At 40.8% G+C, this 27,436-nt stretch overlaps 1 protein-coding gene and 1 pseudogene across 3 annotated transcripts in view; both read right to left on the bottom strand.

The window, feature by feature from the left end:
• Positions 1-27,436, bottom strand: part of AGBL1 (AGBL carboxypeptidase 1) — an 880,118-nt gene that overhangs the window by 791,840 nt on the left and 60,842 nt on the right. For both annotated transcript variants that reach the window (XM_084772153.1, XM_084772154.1), the window contains exons 4-5: positions 24,378-24,509; positions 19,714-19,807 (exon numbers count right to left, since the gene is read on the bottom strand). In XM_084772153.1, the coding sequence (XP_084628279.1) occupies positions 19,714-19,807; positions 24,378-24,509 (226 nt within the window). The remainder of the gene's footprint in view (positions 1-19,713; positions 19,808-24,377; positions 24,510-27,436) is intronic.
• Positions 1,740-2,169, bottom strand: LOC311581788 (large ribosomal subunit protein uL24-like; annotated as a pseudogene). The gene has a single exon. The product of its transcript is annotated as a large ribosomal subunit protein uL24-like (transcript).

Below are 27,436 nucleotides of genomic sequence, written 5' to 3'. Positions count from 1 at the left end.
TAGAAGGATCCAGAGGGTCCTAGAAACCTACAAGTAGAACATAATGGTAGGCAGATTTGGGCCCAGGGGTCCCACTCAAACTAAGGCACCAGCCAAGGACAATACAGGTGGTAAACTTTAAACTCCTACCCAGATCTAGTCAATGATCAGAACATTCTCCCCAGTAGAGTGGAGAGTGGGATATGAATTTCTCATGTACTCTGGTGCCTCACCTTTGACCATGTCCCCTGGAGGGGGAGACCTGGTGGCACTCAGAGGAAGGACAGCAGGTTATCAAGAAGAGACTTGATACCCTATGAGCATATACAGGGGGAGGTAATCCCCCTCAGGAACAGTCATTGGGGAGGGGAATAAGGGGAAAATGGGAGGGAGGGAAGAATGGGAGGATACAAAGGATGGGATAACCATTGAGATGTAACAAGAATAAATTAATTAAAAAAATAAAATAAATAAATAAAATTAATTGTGACAAAAAAAAAAAACATCCAAGCCAGTATTTGAACACTGGGTCACAGGGGGAGCTGTTTTAAATGGTCATGGAAGTTCTGAGAGACCTCCTACTGGAGAAAGGGGATTATTGGGGGCAGGCAAGCTTTGAGGTTTTACAACCTCACCATGTGGGGTTTTTGATTGCAATGAGAACATGACCAGCTCCCTTGAGTTCTAGCCACTCAGCCTTTCCCATCATGGTGGACTATACCCACAAACTGTCAGCCCTTCTTTCCATATCAAATATGGCCACAGCTGTGAGAACAGCCATGAATACTATGGCCATCACTGCATCCCCTCTCTGTGCTCCTTCTCCAAGAACCAAACGCGCTATAAAATAGTAACTATTTCTGTTTCTGTCAATCTGACTCTGGAGATCCTGCTATAATATATTTAAGTGACAACCAGCAGAACTGCTTTTGATTATAAACTAATGCCAGGGTTGATTATAAACTAACACACATGCCTCTGTAAGGATAACAGAGCAGAGAAAACCACTCCTCAATTCAAAGGTGAAAGAAGCCAATTTTCTGAATATACAAAAGGTACTTCTGAAGCAGAATAAATGTAATGAGAAAAAGGACAAACTACCCGATTTTCACTCTAAGGAACATTCTAGATGACGTTTGTGTCTAAGATACAAGAGCAAGTTGACACGAGGCTGTAAATCTAAGAACATAAAAAAAATGGAAAATATATGAAATGCATAGTAATGGGTTTGGAACTTGGTGGTTTCCAACAGCAGAAGTTGAATAATTTAAGTTGAAACAAAAATAGGGAAATTACCTAGAATGCAAAAAAAAAACAGTTTTGTTTTGTTTTTTAAGGAAAGCAACAAAATATTCTAGGGGAAGAGAAGGAAGGGAAGAGGACGAGGAGGAAGAAGACCTAGGCAATAGAGAGAGAAAAGACCGTAGATGTGTCCATTTCCCTGTGTCTCTCTTTATCTTCCGTCACCATCTACCTCTGCTATTGCTTTGAGTAGCCAACCATGTCTCTCACCCAAATGTGGCTACACATATTCCAGTGCTTGTTTCTCTGGCCAGGAAACACTGCTCTGTTCCATCCTTCATTCCTCATCCCTAATACAGAGAACCAGTCAGTCTTATCTGTCAAAACTCCTTTTCAAGTCCTCTTTGAATGAATGAGTGAATGAAGATGTGGTTTATTGTTATTATTGTAATCATCATCATCATCATCATTATTTACTATTTAAGCAGTCTTTGATCAAATTTGTGTACAAGAAGCTTCTACTCCTGCATCTTCTTAATCGTTTCGTCCTTGAGTTTGCCCTTCTCCTTTCCTACTTGCCGGGCCTTGGTTTTCCCTTTCAGTATCTTCTTGCGGTCTTCGTCCAGCTGTGATACCTTCCTTGCTGGATAGATGCCCACGTGGATAGCTGTTCCATTAGCCTTTTCTTGCTGCCCCTTTTCAGTGTAGATGGCATATTTCTTCCTGTACACCTGGACCACCTTGCCGATCTGCTGACCTTTGTGGATATCCTCGGATAACCTGAACTTCGTCGTCCTTTAGAATGGGCATGGATCCAACATTATCCTTCTGCCTCGGTTCTTTGGAAAGAGGGGAAGACATGATCTTCCTCCGAATGTGAGGCAGTGCGTTCAAATGTCGGTTGCAGTTTATGGTTCGGTCAGAATTCATGAACGGATTGAACTTCATTTTAGTTTCACATTTACAGATTTGAGAGTGAGTGTATTTTGCCCATCTAAAGCAAATATCCAGGCACCTCAACTTGGGCCTGGAAACTAGGGAAAATCTCCTAACCCTTCCAATTGGCTAGAGGGCTAAGACGCGCAGATGATTGGAGACTGAGGCTATTACTTAGTTAACTACATCTCCTTGGGCCCCACTAGCCTTTGAGTCCATAAATTCACACCCCTCTCGAGCCCTGAGGTCCCTGGCTAGGAAAGACGCAGGTGGAGCCCATCCCAGCATGGATCCCTGGCTGATGTCAAGACAGCAAGACAGCCAGGGGAGACGGGGCACAGACAGAAAGCTTCATTGCCTAGGCATGGATGGCTGTAGATTTCCCCCTCGACAACGCACCAAATACTCACCCTGACTTAATTATTAATAGTGGTGCTGTTAATGTCCACACAAGCCAGACAACACACCAAAATATTTTACACTTGATAGTACTCAATAATTCTCATTTAGTTTAAATTTTTGTAATTACAAAAGTGATGCCTAATAATTACAGAAAATGTTAATAACTTACGGTTCCATGACCGAGAAATGCTGGCATCTCCCTTTGACTATTTTACTGTTCAAGTCCTCCACCCAGAGTTTATAAGTGAGACATTCAAATATAATTGGCAGACAATAAGTTGGACACATTTATGTACAATTTAATAATGCGTAAACTTTTTCGCCACAAGATGAGGAACAACCCACAAAATTTCCCCATGTTCATACATAATTATTCTCACCCTGCCTTCACCCTGACCCCGTATCTCAAGACAGTGACCCGTCCACTTTCTCTTACCTTAGTTTAATTTAAAATTTAGTAAATATAGAAACATGGAGCATGCATTTCTGTCTGGATTTTTTCCTCAGTGCATTTTTCTTTTTACTATCAATTCTTAAGTTAGCATACAAAGCAGCAGGCTTTCTCATACATACCAGTGATGTCTTCACACATTTGTACCATTGGGCTTTGTTTTCATTAGTTCCTTTCCCCCATTAACATCCTCCCTGCCCCTGTCCCATGAAAGCCTTCACTTACCAGGAAACTGGGACAGAGGGGAGGACATCCCATTGAGACTCTGGATGAGAGAAGCATGGGAGAATAGCAAAGTAGAAGGATCCAGAGGGTCCTAGAAACCTACAAGTAGAACATTATGGTAGGCAGATTTGGGCCCAGGGGTCCTGCTCAAACTAAAGCACCATCTAAGGACAATACAGGTGGTAAACTTTAAACCCCTACCCAGATCTAGACAATGGACAGAACACTCTCCACAATTGAGTGGAGAGTGGGATATGACTTTCTCACATACTCTGGTGCCTCACCTTTGACCATGTCCCCTGGAGGGGGAGACCTGGTGGCACTCAGAGGAAGGACAGCAGGTTACCAAGAAGAGACTTGATACCCTATGAGCATATTCAGGGGGAGGTAATCCCCCTCAGGAACAGTCATAGGGGAGGGGAATAAGGGGAAAATGGGAGGGAGGAAAGAATGGGAGGATACAAGGGATGGGATAACCATTGAGATGTAACAAGAATAAATTAATAAAAAAAAAAGAATTTAAAAAATTGATGGAAAAAAATCCTCCCTGCCCCAGTTAGTCCCCCTTTCTGCTCTCTTATCAACTGTATCCCTTGTACTTCCTATTTCTTATACCCTCCTCCCTTCCTTCCCACAAACCCATCCAGTGTCATGACCTACTCATACACACATATATAATTTTAAATACAGCATTCTGTTATAAGAGAAAACATGTGATATTTATCTGATTCTGACTTATTTCACTTAACATAATGATTTCCAGTTGCAGCCATTTTCCTGTAAATGTCATGATGTCGTTTTTCTTTTCTAGCACATAAAATCCCTTGAATACACATACTACAATTTTTAAACCCATTCGTTTTTTGAGGGTGAGCAGGCTGTTTGCACTTGCTGGCTGTTGTGAGGAGTGCAGCAATAAACATGGACTTAGCACAATTATTTTGAGGTTTACTCATGCTGTGGGCTATAACAATAATTTCTTTTATTTTGTTGCTGATCAATATCCCATTGTATAAAAACATTACAGTTTATCTATGCATCAGCCAGTGAATATAAAGGTTGTCTCCTGCTTTTCACTGTTGCCGATAGAGTTGTATGAACATCATAACTACATCTGCATAAGAATACGTGTCCTCAATCATACTGTGTAGCTACCTAGTAAAGGAACATCTAGATCACATAGTCAGTATATACTTAATTTTAACAAACCATTTTCTCACCAGCAGAGAATGAGCACTCTGGTTCTTCGTCAGCTTTTATAACTCCTCTGATATTCTTTCTTAGTATGTTTTTAAGATCGTAATTTAATAACATTTATCTCTTCCCTTTTCTCCCACCAAACCCTCCCACATAGCTTTTCCCCTTACTTTCAAATTCTTGGCCACTTTTTTCACTAATTGTTATTTTATTTGTGTGTGTGTGTATGTGTGTGTGTATGTGTGTGTGAATGTGTGTATGTATGTATGTATGTATGTATGTATGTATGTATGTATGTATTCCTAAATATAACCTGCTCCATCTGCAGAGTGTTACTTGTAAGTTTTCAGGACTGACTTTTTGGCACTGGGCAACCAATTTGTATGCTCTCACTTTGAGCTTTCCTCAGTTCCCTGTAGTTCTTTGTGTAGGGTCGAGGCCTTATTGGCGTTCCCCCAATCTGTTTTAGCATGCCCAACCTGGTGTCATCTTTCTTCAGCTCAAGTTTATGCAGCAGTCATGTTAGTGAGACATTATAGGCATAGCTTCTGATATTCTTAAGAGACACAGTCTCCCAGAAAAACCTCTGATCCTCTGTAAGAAAGGCTCTTACAACCCTTCACACCACCCTCTTCCACAATGTTCCCTGAGCCTTAGCTGTGTTAATGTTTTACAGATGTATCCATTTGGGACTTGGCTCTACAACTCTGCATTTTGATTGGTTGTGGTTTTCTGTAATGGTCTCTGTTCATTGCAAACAGAAGTTTCCTTGATGGGAAGTGAAGACTACACTTATCAGTGGGTATGAAACAACTGTTTATAGATTGTTTTAGGGAATATGATGGTATAATAATGGAGTGGCTGTAGATTCTCCTCCAACAACGGTGACTTCACTAGTACTAATCCATTAGCTAGGTTTCCAGTATGAGGCATGGTTTCTCTCTTGTTGGGTGGATCTTGTATTTTCAGTTGTGAGCCCAGCCTTAACGGCTGAGCCATCTCTTCCAGCCTGGGTGGATCTTAAGTTAAATTAGAGAACTGTTGGTTACTACCAAGGTTTGTGTGCCACTACTATACCCTTACGTCAATTGTATTACGCTGGTCATTTATGTGATTTATAGGCATTCTCATTTGATATCCTTTTAAATCATTATCATTTGAAATGTTCTCTGCTGTAATTATATGTATTTCTCTAATAAAATATATGCTGAGCATGTTCATATGCATATTCTTTATGTATCTTTCAGTAATATATATGTCCAAGTCAACACATTGTGTATATACATATATATTTCTACTCTAATATGCATTATTGTACCCATATAACTCAATTATAATACAAGGTTTACTTCCAGTGCTTTGAAAGTGCTATAGCAAGCTGTTCAGGAGAAATAAGAAATAAGTTATACAAATTAAAAGTTAGTGGATTAAATCATAGTCATTTCAATTGCTAGTCTACTTTTATCACAAGAATATACATCTCAGGTGCAGCAGATAGATATGACTCTATAGAAAGATAAAATCTTCAAATATGTCCATTTTTCATTGAATACTTTATTTTTCATTTTAAAACTTAAATACCAGTTGTATATACAAGGCAAGATACTTTATGTGGAACATGATTGACAAATGTTTCTCAGCCTGTGCCATGTACCATCACGTTCTTAATAAAGCCTTTGAGACTCAGGAGTTTCCAATATTGATGAAATCCAGTTTATCTAAATAAATTTTGCCTAGGTAAAAATCACAAAGGCTTCCATCTCTTTTCTTACAGACAACTAATAGATTTTAAGACAGTTGTATAGATTATTATACAATTTATTTTAAGTCCCTTTAGCTGTGTAATGTGAGCTGAAATTTATCCACACATGTGAATTTCCCATTTCCTAAGCACCACTTATTAAACAGGTGTTTGTTTCTCCATGAAATTTACCGAGGGCAAAAATCAATTGTCCAAATATGTGTAGGTTGATTTCTGAACTGCCTGTTCTGTTCCATTAATCTGTTTGTCAGCCTTGCCGTCACTACCACAGTCCTGATTACTGATGCTCTGCTATAACCCTGGAAATAAAGTGCTGTCACTCTTCCAAATTTTCTCTTCTCTTTCAAAATTACTTTGGTTAGTCTAGATCCTCTGCAATCCCAAGTGAATTTTTAAATCAATTTGTAAGTTTATCATTTTAAAAAGCTTGGTAAGTTGTACTAAGATTGCATTGGGTCTGTAGCTGAAGTGAAGGGAAAGATCAGCATTTGAACTCCAACAAGTCTCTGCAGTGTTGTGAACTTTGCAGTATGAATGCCTTTTTCATCTATTCTCAGATCTATCCCTAAGTATTCAGTCATTTACTATGATTGAAAATAAAAAACAAAGATGTAACAAGAATAAATTAATAAAAAAATAAAAATTAAAAAATTTTAAAAAAGAAAATAAAAAACAATCTTCTGATTCAATGCTATCCCAATAAAGACCTCAGCACATTTCTAAGCAGAGAGTTCATGAAAGAATAAACACAAATGTCTAATAAACATTTTTGGAATGTTCAATTTTGAACACCAGCCATCCTAGAAAGGCAACTTAGAACTATTTAGAGATTCCTTATCACTTCAGTCATAATGGCCAAAAGAAAACATAAAAATAAAAGTTGACAGCAAATGCTGGTGAGAATGTGGAGAAATGGGAACCCTCCTTCAAGGTTGAGGAGGTGTAAATTGATGGAGCAAATCAGTGTGGAGGTTTCTCAACAGCTAAGAGCATAATTATCATATGACTCAGATATACTACCCCAGGGCATATATCCAAAGAATTGTGTACCTGATCACAAAAGTTACTGCACACCCATGTTCATCACTGCTCTGTTCACAATAGCTATGCAATGGAATTAGGCTAGCTCCCCAGCAACTGTTAATGAATAATGAAATAGTACATATGCACAACATACTAATTACTAAGAAATGATACAGTTACATTTTTAAATAAAGTATATATAACTACAAAAAGTTACAGTGAATGAGGTCATCCAGGCCCAGAAAGACAAACAGCATATAGCCTCACTCATATTTGGATTACAGATTTGAATTTTTATATTTCTGTCCTTAGTAGGAAGAGGTGTTTCAAAAGGCCCAAAAGTAACAAAGGGCCGGTGGGGTGTACAGGTCACGTCTTCTGAGAGTACAGCACAAGTGATATGAATGTAGAGGCCATATGCTAAATAAGGATTTAAGTGAAAAGAGGATGGGCAATGAAGAAAAAGAGGGAGTTGTGGGTATAGTGGAGAGAGGGGAAACTGCACTCAGGATGTATTATATTAGAGAAGAACAAATGTTTTTAAAATTAAATTTAGTGAAAAATATGTGATGTTCAAAATACCTATGCTAAATAAAAGCAATATCTCAGAATAAAAAAAAATACTTGTTATGTATAAACAAGCCATATAAAAACCTACTCCTTTAAAAGCCAACTGAACATATGTAATAATGATTTTTTTAAAGTAGTAGTAGACGATGCTGCTTTGAGAAACCATAACATTTAAAAAAACCTGGCATTGACTATGGGATAACTTCTTATGACTTGGTGGCCCATGAAGCCCTCAAGGCTCCACAAACAGTAGAGACTATCACCATTGCCTTGGATTCCTGGCCAGACCTTATGGCTAAATGCAGCCGCACAAACTTTGGATACAGAAAAAGTAGAGTGGACTAAGTTATAAGCTTCTTCCCTGGTGGCCCTCATACATGGTACTGGGAGGTAGGAGAGAAAGTTCATGATTGGCCTTATCCAGCTGAAAAACTGGCATGCTACAATACCAATATGCAGACAGCAGGGTGTGTATCCTGATGCAATCGTGGCCTCACTGTTTAGGCCGGTAAACAAACACTTCCTGGTTAGAACTGAGGCTGGCTCATAGAAAGAAATACAAACCTAATACTCTAAAAGGATCCAAAAGATTATGACTCCTCAGATGTGAGCTAAACAAGGATGGCACCATTGTACATGCCAAACTGGATGGGAAAAAAAGCCCACAAGACTCAAGCTATACAAAGAACCTTAGGCAAGCTGGGAGTGAAAGAGGTGGTTTTCCCCGGGGAAGACTACACCAATCGGTTGTCCAATGTCAAATGGTCAGTCCTGAAAACATAGATACCAGTAACATTATGCAAACGGAGCAGGTTATGTTTACATATACAAATACGTATATGTATATCCATGCACTAGCAGTTAGTGAAAAACAACAGGCCATGAAGTTGAACGAGAGCGAAGAAGGGTATATGAGAGGGTTTGAAGGAAGAAAAAAAAGGAGGGAAAATTGCTGTAATTATATTACAATCTCAAAATTAAAAAATAAAACTGAAATTAAATGAAGTATCACATTAGCTACTTTCATCAAAAATACTAATGAAGTCATCAAAATGAAGAAGAAGAAGAAGAAGAAGAAGAAGAAGAAGAAGAAGAAGAAGAAGAAGAGGAGGAGGAGGAGGAGGAGGAGGAAAAAGAAGAAGAAGAAGAAGATGTCTGAGGATGTTTGTGGCCCTAGAAGGTAAATTATTACTGATGTTTTGACAAACTGCCATGTGGTCAAACTGCACTCTAAACATGTCCATGTATACCCATAGACTCCTGCTCTTTTTAACCTGGATCCGAGAAGCTTCTATCTACACAGAGTGATGGTCAATGTAGAGACTCATAACTGGCCAAAGTACTGAGGACAAGTGACCTTTGGGTCATCAATCCTAAGTAGGAAATCTATAAGATATCCTCCTAGACCCAGGGACCGTCTTGGAAGAGCAGAGAGATCTTAAGAGCCACAGGATGTGGAGGAGTACCATGAAATGCTACTATCTGGATCTGACATGGCCGTGGCAGTCATGAGCACACTACAGAGGTAGCTGCTACCTGTATAAGATAAAGAAGTGAAAGGAGGATGGGAGGAAGAAGAAGATAAGTGGAAGTAGAAAAAATGAGGATGAAAGGAAATGTTCGTGGTCAGAATGTATTACAGATACGTAAAAACATTAATGAAAATAAACTTTAATAAGATGGTTTTAAATAAAACTATTTTTAGGTTTTGCTTTGTTTTGCTTTACTTGCCTGTAGCTTGCCAAACTATTTAGAGATATGGTTTATTCTTATCCACTGATCTCATAGCCTTGCGATGCGCTACATTACAGAGACACTCACACATCCATACTGATTGCTTCCCTAGTCACAATAGGCAGGAAATGGAGCCAGTCTACATGTCTATGAACTGATGAATGGAAAGTGAAACTGTGCCGCATACACACAGTAGAATAGTAATATCTCGTTCTTGATCTTTTTATGACCTGTTAACAACAATTTGCTGAAAATTAAGTTAGGAATATTGCATCTATTATAAGAAATATTCGTGGGTTGGTTTTTGTTTTTGTTTTGTTTTTTATCTTGCCTGCTTTCAGTGAAAACACAGTGATGGATAAACTGAGGCAAGTTCCATTTTAAAGTTTTCAGCAGCAGTTTGTACGTGTCTATTATTCGGTTTCATCACCTATGAACTGGGACAAGACTCATTCATGTTATTATTAATATTATTTCCCTCTACCTCTCTTTCTCCCATTTATCTCTCTCTCCTTATCTTTTCTCTCCAGTACTCTTAGCTCCAGTACTCTGCCCTATAAATTCTAGGCACCTTGGACACTCCAAGCTTCATACTGGCTCCTTGACTCTATCTCCTTCTTTTGGGCTACACCTGGATTTGTCAGTAACAATGTCCCCTGCACTGTCCCCTGGAAATTCAGACAATCATCAGGGGCTACAGCAATTCACCTCTCAGAGATTACTATTTATTACTGCCAGATGTTTATATGCTTAGAAACATTGTTTTATCTATGTTTTTATTTCTTTCATGTGGAAAGAAAATCTAACCCTAGTTTTCATTTCTTGACCTGAATTGTTTTGTGCATATTTTTACATGCATTTTGAAAGTGGCATTTTTCTATTCAATACTTTTATTGAAAGCAATTTTCCAAGACAAACCTCTTTCCCTAGTCTGTTTTTTTGTTTTGCTACATAACACTGCAATATATAAACATATCACATTTACCAAGGAATCTCTGTTATTGAATTTTTCTGTTTATATCATTTCTGATTATAAAAAACATTGTGATTGATATTTGTAAGCATGGGTCTTCATCCACCTTCCACAATAATTATTTAGGTCATATTTCAAGAAGTAAATATTTGAGTTGAGTAATGGGAACTTTCTTCTACTCTTGGTAAGCATCACCACATTGTTTTTGTGGGTGTATTATCAGTCTGCATTCCCACCAGCATGAAAGTGCCCATCCTTGGCAATCTTCACAAACAGCAAATTTTATCACATTTCAAAACCTTTGTTGATCTAATTTACACAATTTGTATCTTCATCTAAATTATATTTATGGATTGTCGGAGGGTTAAATTCATATGAATTTACCCATTTTTCCTTTCTTTGCAAATTATATATTCCTCTTATTTTCTACTAAGATGCTAGTTTTTTAGATCAGTTTGGATGAGCGTTATGCTTCATACTTGCAGTATATTCCAACTATACATTAAATTGTGTGTGTGTGTGTGTATATGTTGACCCACGTGACTACCAGCACATCCATGCATAAAGGTGTGAGCTTTTGTGTCTTCACTTTTCCTTCTGCCTCTGCCTAGAAGATCCTGTCCTTTTATAACCTTAGTATCAGGAAAGTGCATTTCCTACTCCACATCCAAGCTTCTTTCCTTGTAAATTCTTCTCTGCCAGTTTCTGGGTGCACCAAGAACCCCCTTCGTGAATACCCCATCTTACAGCATTTGCCTCTTTCATTTGAATGCTGATCTGCTGTGTATCATCTACGAGCCCCTTGTATCATCTACAAGCTCCTTGAGGGCAAGAGGCATTTCTTTTCATCCTCAAATCCCACACATCTGTGCTAAAAATAAAATCTTCAAATATTAGTGAGTGAATAAATTAATGGTTGAAAGGATGAACCTTGGGTAAACCAAAGCATCCGTGCTCATTAACGTAACTGGCATTTGCTGAATACCTATGATGTACCATCTGAACGAAATTCAGACTTAATTTATAATAATTCATGTCTTTTAAATAGCCAGCTATTGTTCTCTATTTGTCTCATCAGCTTTGTTGAATATAACTGATGATCATACTGAGACCCTATATCAAAATAGCACTGTAATTGAACTAAGCAGAAAGCCTCCAAGCTGCCCTCATCCCATAATCTCTTCCTAAACTCTTGAAAACAATTAGCGTTCAAAAAAATCATGCCCAATGGATGCCTCTGGGCTTTTTTCTTTTCTGGCTGACTGGGTGGCTTTTCTATGTTGAACACACTTATCTCCAAGACACCACATCACATCACTCTCAGCCCCATAAGAAAACAGAGCTCCCCCTGGTTTGCTTTATGATCTTGAGATTGTGGTATGTGACTATGGATTCAGCCCTGCAGAACGTAGCTGTGGCCTATTAGAAATATCAGCAGCCTCTGAGCAAAGAATGGCAGACACAAGAATGTTTCCTGCTGCGAGGCTTTCTCTACCTCTCTCCAGTTCCCCAAATCCGCTCCCATATATAAAGAGGTGTTTACAATGTTGTAAAGAATGTGTGTGATCAGTAAGAACATATAAAGATATGAACTTGGGTATAAAATCTTATGGTATTGGGATGGGCTTAAAGACTTGTTCCTACAGTCACCAAGGTATCCAGGAGCCTGCCTTATATCAATATGAAAGCGAGCAGGTAACTAGGGAGAGGTGAGAGACCCTAGCCCTTTAGCAGATACATGGAAATGAGAGTATGGTTACAAGGGACATATAGAGTATGTCACGTCCCTCTAGAATGCCTAGAACCCAGGATGTTTTTTATGCATTGGGTGGAATCCTGTCCGATATCACTGTATCAGACCAATTCTCCCACCATGTCATCCTGAGGTTTAAATGCCACATCAACAGTGGAAAGTATCAACTTGCCAACCATTGTTCACAAGTCAAAGAATGGTCTTGGAATCTCTGGACACCTTAGTCACATGTAAGCTCCCAGAGCCACCTCTGCTGAGGATACCTAGACTATCTCACTCTGGTGACAAGGGATCAGAGTGGAGAAGGAGGAAAGGACTAGAGCCTCAAGCTCCCACTGCTACTAGACTAAGCCTTTCTAAGCCCAAAATGGATACTTTGTGTCAGTTTCAAGGAAGAATCAAGCAGATATCCTGACTGACAAAGCTTGTAAGATCTCCCGGTGGGGGGTGGGGGGTGGGAAACCCACCCACTTTGCAAGCCCAAGACTGGATCCTTATGGAGGACCTTCCTATCACACACAGCATTATAATTGTCACATAGATTTAGAAGCATGAGAACAAAAAAAAAAAGTCCATCTTCTATTGTTTATAAATCTTCAATGCCTGCTAACAAGACAAATGTCACATTAAGGTGCTAGGGCATATCTGGTTTTTTTTCCTTTATTAATTTATTCTTGTTACATCTCAATGGTTATCCCATCCCTTGTATCCTCCCATTCTTCCCTCCCTCCCATTTTCCCCTTATTCCCCTCCCCTATGACTGTTCCTGAGGGGGATTACCTCCCCCTGAATATGCTCATAGGGTATCAAGTCTCTTCTTCGTAACCTGCTGTCCTTCCTCAGGGCATATCTGTTTTACATTATGCGGTACAATGTCCTTTAGTAATGGAATATATCTTGACCCCTATTAGGAGGTTCATTGACCTCACCTTAGGCGGAGGAGATGGACAAGAAGGAAAGTTCCCTGGGAACTTCCAACTGTCAGTCCTGTGACTTGGATATCTATGACTGGCCCCAACAGACAGAGGTCACTGGCTTCTTAAGAAGATGAAAGGGATTTCAACCATAGACCTCGTTGCCAGGGTTTAATTCATGTAGGAAACTATTCATTCCACTATCGACTACAGGCTTTGGAGTCAGGTTGCAGAGGCCATAATCACTCTGTCAGTAAGCTGAGCCCATGGTGTACATCCCCAATATCAGCACTTGTGAAGCTGGGTTGGAATTTTTTTTGTTCCCAGTCCAAAATATTTGAGTCCAAGTGCTCCGAAGCACATGGCTTCTGAACCATCATTATAAGCCCATGCCCTGAGAAAACCCACACGCTACTTACATCAAGTGGAAGGTTTTAATGCTTTCAATGAGAAAAGAAGCAAAGAACATCCAGGAGGAATATGGTTAACTATTTCAAGAGACAGAAAATTCTGTTTCCTGTAACTTGAATCCCCGCTCTCTCAGTGACAAGGTTGTGTCACCTAAGTTGCTCATGATAACAAGGAAACCATTAGCGTTGGCTGCATCTCCATTCATCTATCAGCTACTATGATCAAATGAAATGGAATGGTATGCCGCCGGCTGGAGAAAGCTCAGAAAGCTTGACTTTGGAAAGACAGTAAGTGGTTCAGGGAAAAGAATTCTGGGACATTTTTCTAGATCATAAACTGAAGATGAAATCGCCATAAATAGCTGCCAATGAAGCAATGCCCAGTAATCCTGCACTCAGGCAAAGCTCAAATGCCAAAGAGCCCTGGCAGACAAGACCTCAAAGGGGAGAAGATCACTAACACTATTCTAAGTACAGGGAGCAAGCAACTAGGACAGCCAACAGGACACTAAAGTAAAGAATCTGCTTATGCGGCTTGTTAGGGACCCAAACACAACACTGCCTTCTGTTGCCAAGGTATTTGATCCAGACCTGTAGAGCACAGAATACAAGCCACAATTATGCCAAGATAGTCTTTGGCCCAAAGATCCCTGATCCTGAAAGATAAATCCTAGCATGATAGATCTGCTGGAAGCCTAAGATAGAAGGAGTGATGATCCTAAAAGCCTCCTGTGTGAGGATGAGGCCAGCGTAGTCCTGAATACAATTTTCATCTTCCCCTGTTCTCGGGGAAGCTTCAGAGACAATGCCAGAGAGAAAAATTCCAGCCTACAGATAATCCCAAATCTTCTTTCTCAACATGCAGTGCAGTAATCAGAAAATGCCATGAGGTTGAAGGAGCAGCTCCTGCTAAGAAAGTTCTAATTGGCTTAGAAATCTGTGAGGATGGCAAGCTAGCAGAGTTTAATGTCCTGGGAGCTACTGTATCCCAGTAACATCTGATAAGCCAGCTTCAACCATAGGTTAAATATTATGGTATTGGGACCCAGAAGGACCAGGGAGGATGCAGCTACGCTTTGGGAAATGTCAAGTGGATACCCAGTGGACATGGACATCATCATTACTAAAAACCTGAAGCCCTTGAAGTAGAGAAAGAAGAGGACAGCATGCAGCAGAGAATGTTGACACATGGGACAACACAAGCTCTTCTAAAGTCACGAGATGCGTGAAGCGCCTACAAATGATCTTTTCTGCCTCAGGAACTTGTCCAGCTTAGTGAGTTTGGATTGATCCAAGACAGCTTTGTGAAGATAAACAAACTGGTCCACCCCTGAAAGAAGCTAGCAAAGGGCCACACTCCCTGTCTAGGAAATGACTTAGGGGTCATTCCCTTCTGATTTTTATAGGGCACCCCCACAGATTCTAAAGTGCTTCCTAAGTCTATTAACAGATGAATACCAGCTACCTCATTCAAAGGGAAGCAAAGTGCTGCTCCCCACTCCTGCAATGCCCTCCAACTTTCCAGCCTACCCTTCAGCCAACCTGTCGGCTTCCTCAGACAACTCTAAACAAAGTGTGGCCTCTAACACTTTCCTTCCCTCCAGCAGGCAAAACCTTGCTCCCTTTAAAGCTGAGATCCCAGCTTCTCTTCTCTTGGCTGATTTCTCTGCAGAGGCGCCTCAGCCCCTCATTCTGCCCAGTTCTTGGTAGAGGGGACACATGAATTTTCAAGTATGTTTGGACACACACAGCAGGACCCTGAATGTGGGCCCAGTATAGGATCAAGAACAAAGATGACATCAAACAGGAAGTGACTTACTCTCTGGATGGTGCATTGCACTTATCAGTATACTCAGAAATCACCAACATTTTTAGTTAAGATATTTCTTTTGCTGCATATTATGACATTGTACATACCAACAGTGGAATAATACAGAGATGATTATTATAGTCTCTGACCAAAGTAACACACAAAACAGAAGTTGTGAAATGTTTCATTCATTAGTAGCTGGAAACACTGATTACCGTAATTATTCATTACATTGTATACTTGCATCAAATGATCACACAGTACCTCACAAACACAAATGATTACGTGTTTAATTTTAAAATTTAATTTTAAAATACATTTCTTTTTAATTTAATTGAGAATGTACCATAGCCTATACATGAAGCTAGAGCCTGTGGGGGGGGGGGGGGGAAGGAATAAGGCATTCAGTTTCTATCTTGATAAAAGCAGAGTTTAGAGGGAAGAGAAGACACTTAGGCAACAAAGTACAAGTAAAGTAGAAAGTGTGTTGAAGGAAAGGATGAAAAGAATTCCAGAGCAGAGACAATTCCCTCTCTACCCCTCCCCTGACACGGAGACGAGGTAGCTATTTTACCCTTTGATAAAATGGCAACGCCGCTTTTGGAGCGGGCTACACTTAGAGACAGCCGGCTAGGCAGCGTGCTGAGGAGAGGAACCGGAGACACACTGAAGCTCACTTTTGGTGGCTTGAAGTCAGGGCAGACCACCTAGAGGGCTGTAGTAGCTTTCCAAGTCTGCCCATAACTGCTCAGATCAAAATGGTGATGTGAGGAGCAAAAAGCAGTGAGAAGGCACAAGCGAACGCAACAGTGCATTGCTGAAGGGTGACAACATGGCGGGCATGTAGCAAATGAAGGAAGTCTGGAATGGTTGCCTTCCCTGGCGCGGAGGCTGGCATAAGGCCACAGGAGGCTCTTGATAGCACCACACGGGCCCTTCCTCCCTAAGTCTAGAGCTACTGTCATAAATCTTGCCCTGAGTACCACTGACGATCAGAGGACAGCTGCATGTCTATTTTAGGTACACATGGGAGAAGTAGAGTAGATTTAATCTTCACAGGAGGAAGGAGTCACAGTGGCACCAGCTCTCACAAAAGCATCCTGGAATAACTTTCCCATAGCTTGCAAGAGTTTGGAGGACAATACTCAGTAGGGCTATTCATGTCCTACAGGCAAGCTACCATATACTTGGAAGAGTCCTCAAAGCCATAGGTCTGACATGTATGTGCAGGCAATTAAGTCGAGTTTACTTGGGTTCACCTCAGTTGAGATTTTGGGAGATGGAGCTTAGGGAGCTGCCTGGCTGTTGGCAGGCAGCCTACTACCCAGTTGAGTCTCTATTACTGATGATTGACATATCCTAGCACGTCAAATCTCACAGCCTTTTCTAGCTATTATTTCTAATGTCTGCAACAAGCCTGTAAGGTAAGACTTGGTATTCACACTTTGAGAAATGCCCGAGCTAGTTAAGAAAGGTAAAGTGGCTCACCAACTAATCTGCCAGAGTTGCTATAGGGTGCCTTCTGATTTCAGTGCCTTCATTTCCTATCTAGATGGGAAGTGTGGGTGTTGGGGGTGAAGGTTAGAAAACAAAGTAGCTTTGGGAAAGAATTCAAAAGCGGGGAGAATAGCTATTTAGCCTTTGAGAGGAAATGGCCATTCAATTGAGGAGAAAGATTCCCTGTCATTAAGCAAATTGTTCCATGGATATGAACCGTTTAGACAGTAAAAGAAATTTAAGCAAACTTTAACTACTTATGATTGTCTTGCATACGGTGGTTTTAGAACTATAAGGCTGGAAATAGACTGCAAGATAATCCGATGGTGCTTTTAAAGCCAAGGCTCATGCATCAGGCAGTGCTTAAATCCCGGCTCTTTCACTTAAATCCCCAGCAGGTTACTTAATTTCTTTCAGCTTCATTCTTCCCCCTGTAAATTTAGGCACCATAAGTAATAGCACCTGCCTCGAAGAAGAAAAGAGGCTCACATGCCATAACACAGGCTAAGAGCTGAGCACAGTGCTAGGCACCTAATCAATACCGTGGCGATGACAACCACACCGTAAAGGCTGGTGAAGAGGCCTTTCCTCTGCAGTTTTTAGTTGGGCATTTTGCTTAAAAGAAGGGGTACCATCTGGCACAAAATATCGAAGGCAGATCAGATATGCAGAAGTGGTAGGTATAGTGCTTAAAAAGCACTCCTGAGATCTTTGGTAACTTTCCTGTTCTTGGGAGCATTCCAACCCTATTAATCTCAGAGGTTATTTCTCCACTGTTCTGTGGCACCTTGATCACATCTGTACTTGAATTTGACTTTTTGTAGGAGAGGAACGCAATACAGATGGCAAGAGTAGGTATCCCTAAGAAGGGAACTTCTATGCTTTAATTGTTTCTCATTATCTTACATATGGTGCTCCTGATGCTTTGTTCTTCCAATCTTCACCTTAATAAAGGAGAGAACAAGAGCCATCAGGACTGGAAAGCTACAGGGCCCAGGGCCTTGATACCCAAGGTTAACTGGCAAGGACTTCTTAGAAAACCCCTTTGAATAGGGTGGTACTCATGGCAAAGAAGAGGGAGACTCATATGTGCCAGGACCCAGGGAACGCTACACTGATTTTCACAGAGTATATGAGAAAAAACAAATGATCACATAATACAGGAACAGCATATTAGATATCATTATGAATAGGATTGATAAAGCTCCTGTGTTAGTGACCAGAAAGAAGGCACACTGAGACTGTAGATCTCAGCAGCTAAGACGGGGCACAGTGAGAAAATTAGACATACCTAAGACCTGAACATCCCAATGGCACAGATGACTAAGGAAGACCTGTTTTCTTTCAGCATTTCTCACTGCCACCCATAGCTTCTTTAAATCTAGAATGTATTCCCAGAAGAGGGATATAGGGGCAGGAGAGGTGACTTGGGCTAAAGAGTTGCTAGTCTGGTTTTGACTCCTGGTGAAAATCTTTGTCATCTGGTGGAATGGACACTTAAGACCAAACTAGAGTGAAACTACAGAAAAATAAAGGGGTTATTTTTACCCTTGCTTTTTGACTTCTGAGGCCTCTCGCCTTATACACAAGGAGCTCTTGGTAGAGTTGGATTGACTCCTGCTTTGCAATAAATTTCCACGTTAGAGAGAGTACTTCCAAAATGAAATGCATACTGTCCTAGCCCCCTTACAGAGGTGCTACGTAAAAAAGTAGAGTTCCCTGGCTAAATTGGTCTTGGATTGCAAGCACACGCCATAACCATCTTAGGCCGACTGTGTGTACGTTTTACAAAAAGGCTTGGTGAAGTCTTAGAGGAAAGAAACCTATCTCACTTTGTCTAACCCAGAACTTCTCAATCTATTTGATGAGGCCCTTTTGTGGGGCTGATGTGTAATGTATTTCCCTTCAGGAAATGCTGGGGTCTGTAGGTGAGAACGGATGGTGATGGCATAACGGCGGTGACCCAAGAGAAAAATAATCAGGTGAAACCCGAGCCTAAGATTGATGCTAGGATGCAGAAAATATCATGGCTGGGCATGGAAATGCTACTTGCCAAATGACCCCATATATCTTAAAAATTGGCTGGATTTCTTCTAATATTCTCTCAAGGTCCTTGCTGAGTCACTCCCATAAATGATGGATCTTAATGGTTCCGAATATCTCTAAAGCCTTTATGTGAAACCGGCTCCCCTTTTTAACTTGGTGATTCACTCCTCTCCAGGAGGCAAGGCAGAGAGAATGGGCCAGGTCTCACTCTCCAACCATAAAACCGTGTAACAAGACCGTCACACAACCACCACCAACTCCTGCTAGAAGGCTCAGAATTCATCTAAGCAAGTTTAACCGGCTGCTTCTTCTGCGACCCTGTCACTCCTGAGCCGTATTTTGAGGATTATGCTCATTTATCATTGCAAGTTAAAAAAAAAAAAGAAAGAAAGGATTTATCTGAAAGCACCAGACCAAAATCAACAACAATAACAAAAGAACATGAGGTTTTCGATCTGAATGACAGAGATTTAAGCTTCACCTCTGCCATCCCCTAACATTGTAACCTCAGATAAAGCATTCTGCATTTTACCTTAAGAGTTACAGGCTACAAAAAAAAATTTTTAAAAAAGAGCTACAGGCTCATTGGGGATTAGTATGAGTATAAGAGGAAATGAGGAACTTGGGGTTAGGCAGAGGTGCACCTTCATATGGGATACGGCCACTGTACATCACCAGGGAAGATGGCGTCAACAGATTGGACTGGAAGCAACAAGAACATCTAAGGGCAGCCATCTCCATCTATATCCATCACACAGAGCCCAAGGGCACTGTGAGCATGCCCTGTACCTGATTGTCACGGTGTGCTTTCTGGTGTAAGGAGAAATGACCTTGAACAACAGTTCCATCGCTCCATTAATCCCCAGCATGGCTCCTGTGGTTACTAAAGACAAAAAGAAGAGTGGTCAGTAGCTATTGTCACAGGAAGATGTGTTAGTACAACTTGGATTTAACCACTGACTAAGGGGGTTAATACACATCAATGCAAAATAAAACACAAAAAATATTTAAAAACCAATTTTAACAGCCTAGTGATTTGGGTTGCTCTTTCTACCTCAGTTTCAAGTTCTCCTCAATTTTAACACTTGAATCCCCTAAGACTGAGACAATGAGTTGACATCACCTCTATGACAATACCAGTAGAAGAATGAGCCCTTGCGCTCTGAGAAAACAAGCCTGGGGATTTTCCCCTTTTCACTCAGTTGGGGGAGGGAACATTAACACATGGTCATGGATCTGAATGAGAGGAAGTCAAGGGAACACCACATAAATAAAAACTTCCAGATATCATCGCCATCCCCAAGGGTGCCCCAGCCTCTTTCCAATGTGGCCCATACCCTTCTGAACTCAGCTGAGTTTGGGAAGAGCACAGGTCACACTGAAGGGAAGAGGAAGCCATGTGATACAGAACTGTAGGAGGGGCAACAAAGAAATGGAAGAAACACCTCTCTCTGATAAGGTGACTCCTCTCTTTCCCCCGTTGTACTGGCTCTTCTGGGAGATGATCTAGGACTGCCTAATACTTCTGGCCTGACTTATTCTGGGGAAAAAAAATGAATGGGACAAGGCATCTTGAAGATGCAAAGAGGTGAACGATGTGTCTTCGACTGACTTATTTCAGGCTTTGGGAGAGGAATGCCAATCTGGAGGTAGCAATACTACAGTGCTGTCTACCAGTCAGAGACTGAGACCAGTGCCTTGGCTGCTACAAGTACATGTTCCTGGAGCATCCTCTATGCCTACACCCCTGCTAAGGAGAATACAGACCGTCACCTCCCAAATTAACCAGTGGATTTGACATCCTGGTTGTGTGCATCAGTCTTACCACTCTCATAGTCATTAATTTAGTCCTCACTTCTAAAGTGGAAAATAGCACAAGAATAAAAAAAAATTTGGCAGATGATTCAGTAAGAATTATGTCCTTAAGTGGAATTAGCTTTAATACCTCTAATTCTCACATGGAAGATTAGACTTGAACTAAGGAAAGGCTATAAAAGGAAATCTCACTGGGCTCACCTTTACCGGATGGCTACCCAACGTGGCCATCTGGCTACTGCCAACAAGTTTATTGGCTATCATAAACCCATTATGGCTACATCCAACTAATCAGATCAAAACAGCTGTTCAGAACACCTACTGAAACAGTCAACAGTGGGTCACAATTCACCAAAGAAACCTACAATCTTTTTGAACTCTGTCACCCTTTCACAAGTAAATGCAATGCAGAGAGGCACCAGGACCTTGTGAAACCACTAGTTTGAGTAATAAATATAGGCTAATGTATGACCCAGCTGCTTACCTTCTCACACCCACAGACAGATCACTGGCTTTCTCAGAGCTAGGCTGATGCTATATTGCTATATACTCATAATCATTGCATATATATATTAAAGAAGGCCTTTAGGAAATCAAAAGACATATTATCTTGTGCTGCTGGCATGCTACAAATTGGCTGGCACACTTTTAGGTTACTCATTAATGACAGTTGTCTTTCATAAAATATTACAGTTGCTCCTTATTGTTTTGGAGATGGGTTTGCATAGATTAATACAGATATTTCCAAGTGCTTTCTGATCTCTCTCTCTCTCTCTCTCTCTCTCTCTCTCTCTCTCTCTCTCTCTCTCTTCCCCCACCGTGTGTGTGTGTGTGTGTGTGTGTGTGTGTGTGTGTGTGTGTGAGAGAGAGAGAGAGAGAGAGAAAGAGGCGGGGAGAGGGAAGGAGGGAGGGAGAGAGAGGACACTGTAAAGACAGAGCCAATAATTCATCTTATTATGATTTTAGAGGAAAACTGTCTCTTTATGTATATTCTATGCTTATAAAGAGAATGCAACCATGAATATTGAGATACTGAGACAGGTATTGCACATGACTGCAATCTCAGCATTTGGGAGGTAGAGATAGGAAGATATGGAATTCAAGGTGATCTTTGGCTTTGGCTACAGGGTGAGTTTGAGGCCAATCTGTGCTACCCGAGACCCTGTGTTTAATGTAAGATATAAAATTAGTAAAAAAATGGGATATTTCCACAGTTCTTAGGATATCCAGAGTAGTTACCTAACTACTCCACTTATGTGTACTCTTCATGTGATTTCAAAATATTAGAGAAAAAAGTAGGATGCTGCTGTGTCATACCTGGGGGCATGATCTTGTTTTTCTCATCTGACAAGTCTATGGGATTTGCTGAGGATTTAACACACTCCTCCAAATCCATTTCAAAGCCCTATAACCTAAAGAAGCAATCGAGTTAAGAGAGGCCATTGGAGAATGAGTATAATCAAATCTGTCTTCTGTCTCTCTTTTAGAGAGACCTAGAAACCTAGAAAGACACTAAGGTTGTGCAAGTCCGTGGGAAAGGCCATGTGGAGACATAGGGGAAATGACAGAGACTTCTTAAGGCCCAAGAGACAGGTTAGAGAAAAAAGCAAACCTTGCCAATGTCTTGGCCTCAGACCTCCAGCCTTTAGCACTGTGAGAAAATTAATTTCTGTTGTTTTAGCAAGATAAAAAACCTAGCAGATTAATAGTAATAATTATTACTGCTATAATTTTACAAAGGGAAAGAAATGAGGTTAACCAGGTCAAGTACCCATGTTCCATGACTCATAAGAAATAGCATTGGAGTCAAATTCAGGGCTCCCTGGCTCTAAGCCTGGTCTTTCCCCAACAGTGTATATTACATCTAAATAATTGTTACTTTAATCCCCAGGAAAGGAACTCAGAACAGGGAAATGAATGTCTTCTCGTTACATGGGAGATAGGAGGTATAGAATCTAATCTATTAATGAAAAGTTAGTCCGCATTGAACCGAAGTAGCATGACTTTTGGAATTTTAAAGCCAGCCTTCAAGACTTCTTATCTGTGTAAATTTAAGTGATTACTTCCCTCTTATAAGTGGCTGGCTTTTTCTTTTCTGAGATATAAAAATGTAGATATAAACACATGATTACTGTGATAATGTAAAACGGTTGAGGTAAGCAGTTGCTTAATAACTATCAGCTGACATGTTCTGAGATAATAACCCAGGGGGAGGGTTTGTTGGGAAGGATCATGAGGTTTAAGAAAAATCAGTAAGCACAAACAGAATTCTGCCTTTAAAAAAAAGGGGGGGGGGCAAGCTTGGAACAGGCAGAGTTGATGGCCAAACTCTGCCAAGTCAGGGTAAGCAAGTCCTCAGTAGTTCCTGCCTCACAAATATGTCTGTCAGATATACTGGGCCAGAAGGCTGAAGATGATGCTCCAACATTATAGAGAGTTGTGGGTGACTATTCAGGGCGAAAACTGTCTGTCACCTTTTCATTTGGAAAACTACTAATCTGCACTCCCGGCATACTCAGATCATCAAGTTTACTCCTCAAGTCTCGGAGGAAGTTGAAGACCAGGTAGCTTAATTTTACAATGAGGCTTAATTGTTTAGGGGTTAAGATGTTTTTAGGTCTAGATAGGTTTTCTAAGTTGATAATGACAATATGTGATGAAGATTGATTTACATTCATAAATTTAGATGCACCAAGATAGGAAAGATGTCTTATTCAAGGCTGTCAAATACAAATAGCCAAAATACTAAGAATGTAACATTTATATAATTCCTAATTGTGTCACAATTCTTCTTGCCATAGGTAATCTATTGTATATATGTGTAATAATATAAATGTACATGTACAAAAATAAAATGATTTTAAAAAAGAAAGAAAAAATAGGTAAGGATTTTATTATATCAGTGAAGAGCTTCGTGAAATTAATAAGGACTATTCCTTGTTTTAATATGCATGTATGCATGTATATGCACAAATGTGTATAGGTGAGTTCACATGCACTTGTCTGAGGAGACCAGGTTTCATCCAGAAGAACAGTATCTACTTCCTTTGAGACAGAGTCACTCATTGGCTTAGACCTCACCAATTACATACTACAGCAGCTGGCCTGCAAGCTCCAGGAGTCGTCCTGTCTCTCCATCCCCAGCACTGGACTTACAAGTGCACATCACCATGCTACTAAGTTCTCAAGCCCTCAAGCTTGCAGGTCAAGGGCTGTCTGGCTGAGTTATCTCCCCAGCCTTCACAATGCTGTTGTTTTCAGCAGATGTAACACATAATGTTAGGAATACATCAAGACCTGAGGAAAGTCTGCCTTTCTCCTGCCACAGGACTTCTGTACCTGGTAGTGCTTACTGATAGTCAAACTGGGAATACTCGTAAGTGCTACTCAGAGGGAAATCCAAAGTCAATACCTAGGAACCAGCTCAAGAGCTCTGCCTGACCAAGGCAATAAATAGTTTCTGGCCTCCACAACCTTTAGATTGCCAGGTTCCTTTATGTGTCTGAATGGGACCACATATATTCGTGCACACACACACACACACACACACACACACACACACACACACACACACACACACACACCTGGCCAGACCACCACCTGTTTTCCAGGTGTCCCAGCCCACATCTGGAACTTACCACTGGAGGCAAACACGCGTAATAACCAGAGACAGTGCAGGAGGTTTTGGCTATGGGACAGGTTTTTTCTGGTGAGAATCAAAGTTACATCGAGCGCTTCCAATTCCAGTGCCTTCTGTCCAAAATTCTTATCTAGGAACACAAATCCATCTCTCTTAGTTATGACCCACATTCATCCTGAAGGTTTCAAGAAAAAAGGAAAATGACAGTGGTGGAAGGATAATGATAGCCAAAGACACCGATTAAAAATATTTTAATATGCCCCATTGCAGCCAAATGCATCAAAGGAGTGAAGCCTGGATGTACTTATTTACATGAAGGCTGTGGGTCCTAAGACTTCATCCTTATATGTACTAATAGCCTTAAGACAAACCTGTAATGAAGAAAACAATTAGCACAACATTTGAATGCAGTGCATGAACTTTGTCTGGATTCTGGGGGTTTTGTTGTTATTGTTGTTGTGGTTTGGTTTGTTTTGTGTGTGTGTGTGTGTGTGTGTGTGTGTGTGTGTGTGTGTGTGTGTGTGGAAGTGGGATTTAGGCTAGCTAATATCCCATTGCATATGCACATCACATTGTATTTATCCATGGACACTTACAATATTTCCACGTCATGGTTAGCATGGGTAGTCCTTCAGTGATCATGGGAAGGCAGAGATTTTAATGAGATGGTCATTTCCTTTCCTTTAGTTATATGTTCAAATGAGAGATTATAGAAAAGTTCTGAGTAATAATGGGAATTTCTTGGTTGGTTAGTTGGTTGGTTGGTTGGTTGGTTTTGAGCAGGGTCTCCTATAGCCCAGCCTGGCTTTGAACTCATTAAGGACTTCTGATTCTCCTGCCTTTTCCTCCCAAGCGTTAGGTCTCCAGGTGTATATCATCATGCCCATGTGGTCTCTATTTTTTTTCCAATTCTCTATGTTGTTGTTGATAATCACCACCACTTTTGATATCAGCACCGCCAAGTGTACAAAGTTTCCTTTCTTCATGCCCTCACCAGCGTTTGTTCTCCCTTGTCTTTTGACAAGCCACGCTCACTAGCATGAGGGAATGAGTGCACAGTGAAAGGGAATGCAACAGTGCTTTCCACTGATTTGGGAGCTGAGCAGAGGAAGCAGGGAAAGGGGGGTGGGGCCAAAAGAGACAAAATTGCAAATGTGTAGGATAGACAAGTCTAGAGCTCTTGTATTCAATATGAAGACTAAGTTAACAAGATTGTACCATGCTAACTGTCTAGATTTTAGCAGCTCCTGTCAACAAAACAAAGTGGCTTCCATGAGACGATAGATATGTTCATGTGCTTATCTGTGGCAGTGACACCGCTACTTGTATTTCATAACGCCACATTGAAAACGCCAAGTATGCAAAATAAAATTTGCTGTAAAAAATAAAACCATTGAGACTGGGAAGATGACTCAGTGGGTAAAAGTTCTTGCTGTGTAAACATGAGGGACTTAGCTCAGCTCCCCTACAGCAATGAGAACAGCAGTGTGGAGCTGCACACATACTTGTAACCCCAGGACTGATGGGACAACAGGAAGAGGATCCTGGGGGCTAATTGACAAACAAATATAACACAATGAGCTTTAGGTTCAACAAGAGGCTCTGTCTTAAGAATAGGCAGGACAGAACTTGAGAAAGATACCCAACATCAGCCCCTGGCTTCTACATGTATGTACATACATGTGAATACATGGACACATACATACACAAAGAACAGTAACCTGGGAACCTCTGCCTTTATGTGCCTCTTAGCATTTGACTGTCAGGTCCTCAGCCCCATATGCTAAGAATATGACCTAATACCTCATTTATTCTTCCTAGAAACTCTAGGATTAAATTCTGTACTTCCATTTTAGACGTAAGAGCACCAGGTTCACACAGCTGGTCAGTGTCAGGAACGGACTTGAAAACAGTCTGCACTGTGTGACTGGGGGATATATCAGGTCTCTACTGGCTTTTCCTAGAGTTCACTTGGCCCACTCAGCTTTGCTGACTTTCCCCTGTTCTTCAAGTGTCAGCTCAAATGTCACCTCTCCCTGACCATGCCATCTTAGGGTAGCATCATTCTTCCTCCTCCTAGAGGAGTTCATGATAGTCTGCTATCATCCAGTTGATTATTTGCTGACCAGATAACCTGCCCCACTTGGAAAAGAAGCTTTGTGGGAGTAGACTCTTTGACTGTCTTGGTCACAGAGATGTTTGCAATGTGTAAAATATATGTAGAATATGTCATGCAGTGACCCGAGCTGAACAATCACTAAGTGAAATGTTGTTAGTTATATTAGAACATACTCACACAGGGGCTAGCTAATGCCTATTTTTCAGTCCATCTGTAGAATGCCAGTGAATTAGAAGTAGGGCTCTAAACATTGTGTGCTGGAGCCTTTGGCTTTGGCTCCTGGCAGTGAACACCAAAGGGGCCTGAGCATCTGAAATGTGGCCATCGTATTCAATACACCGTTCCCACTTAACTGTTAGAACATTTTGCAAAGTGTGCATAAACCCAGAATGCTTAGATTATTCAGCCCTGCTCCAGGAAGTCCGAGAGACCTAAGAAGGTATTTCAGGATCCTCCATGGGGGAAAGAGAAAAAGCCAGAAGCTCTATTCCTATGTGATATATCACAGTGGGTTGAATTAACAGTGATCCCCAAAATCCATTTCCACCCAGACCTCCAAGATGTCATCTTATTTGGAAAGGGAGTATCATACATTTAATTAGCTAAGGAGGGATCAGACAGGAAATAGTGGGTCCTAAACCTAATGACTGATACCCCTGTATGAAGCGGAGAGCACACACAAAGCAAACACATAGAGAACACTCTATGAATACAAAGATAGAGAATACAAATATAAATCAGTCTAAAAATTAGAAAGATGGAGAGACAGAGAGAGACAGAGACAGAGAGAGACAGAGAGAGATAGAGAGGGGGGGGAAGAAAGCTCTAGCAGTACCAGGAGAGAAGCAGAAAACAGACTCTCCCTTGGGACTTTCAAAAGAAGCTTTCCCTGCCAGGACTTGATTTGGGACTTATGGAATCCAGAAGTATCAGAGACT

The sequence above is a fragment of the Acomys minous genome (assembly GCF_964271855.1).
Source record: "Acomys minous genome assembly, chromosome: 2".
Classification (NCBI taxonomy): Eukaryota; Metazoa; Chordata; class Mammalia; order Rodentia; family Muridae; genus Acomys; species Acomys minous.
The sequence above is the reverse complement of the archived record's forward strand: the minus strand, read 5'-3'. Positions and strand labels throughout refer to the sequence as shown.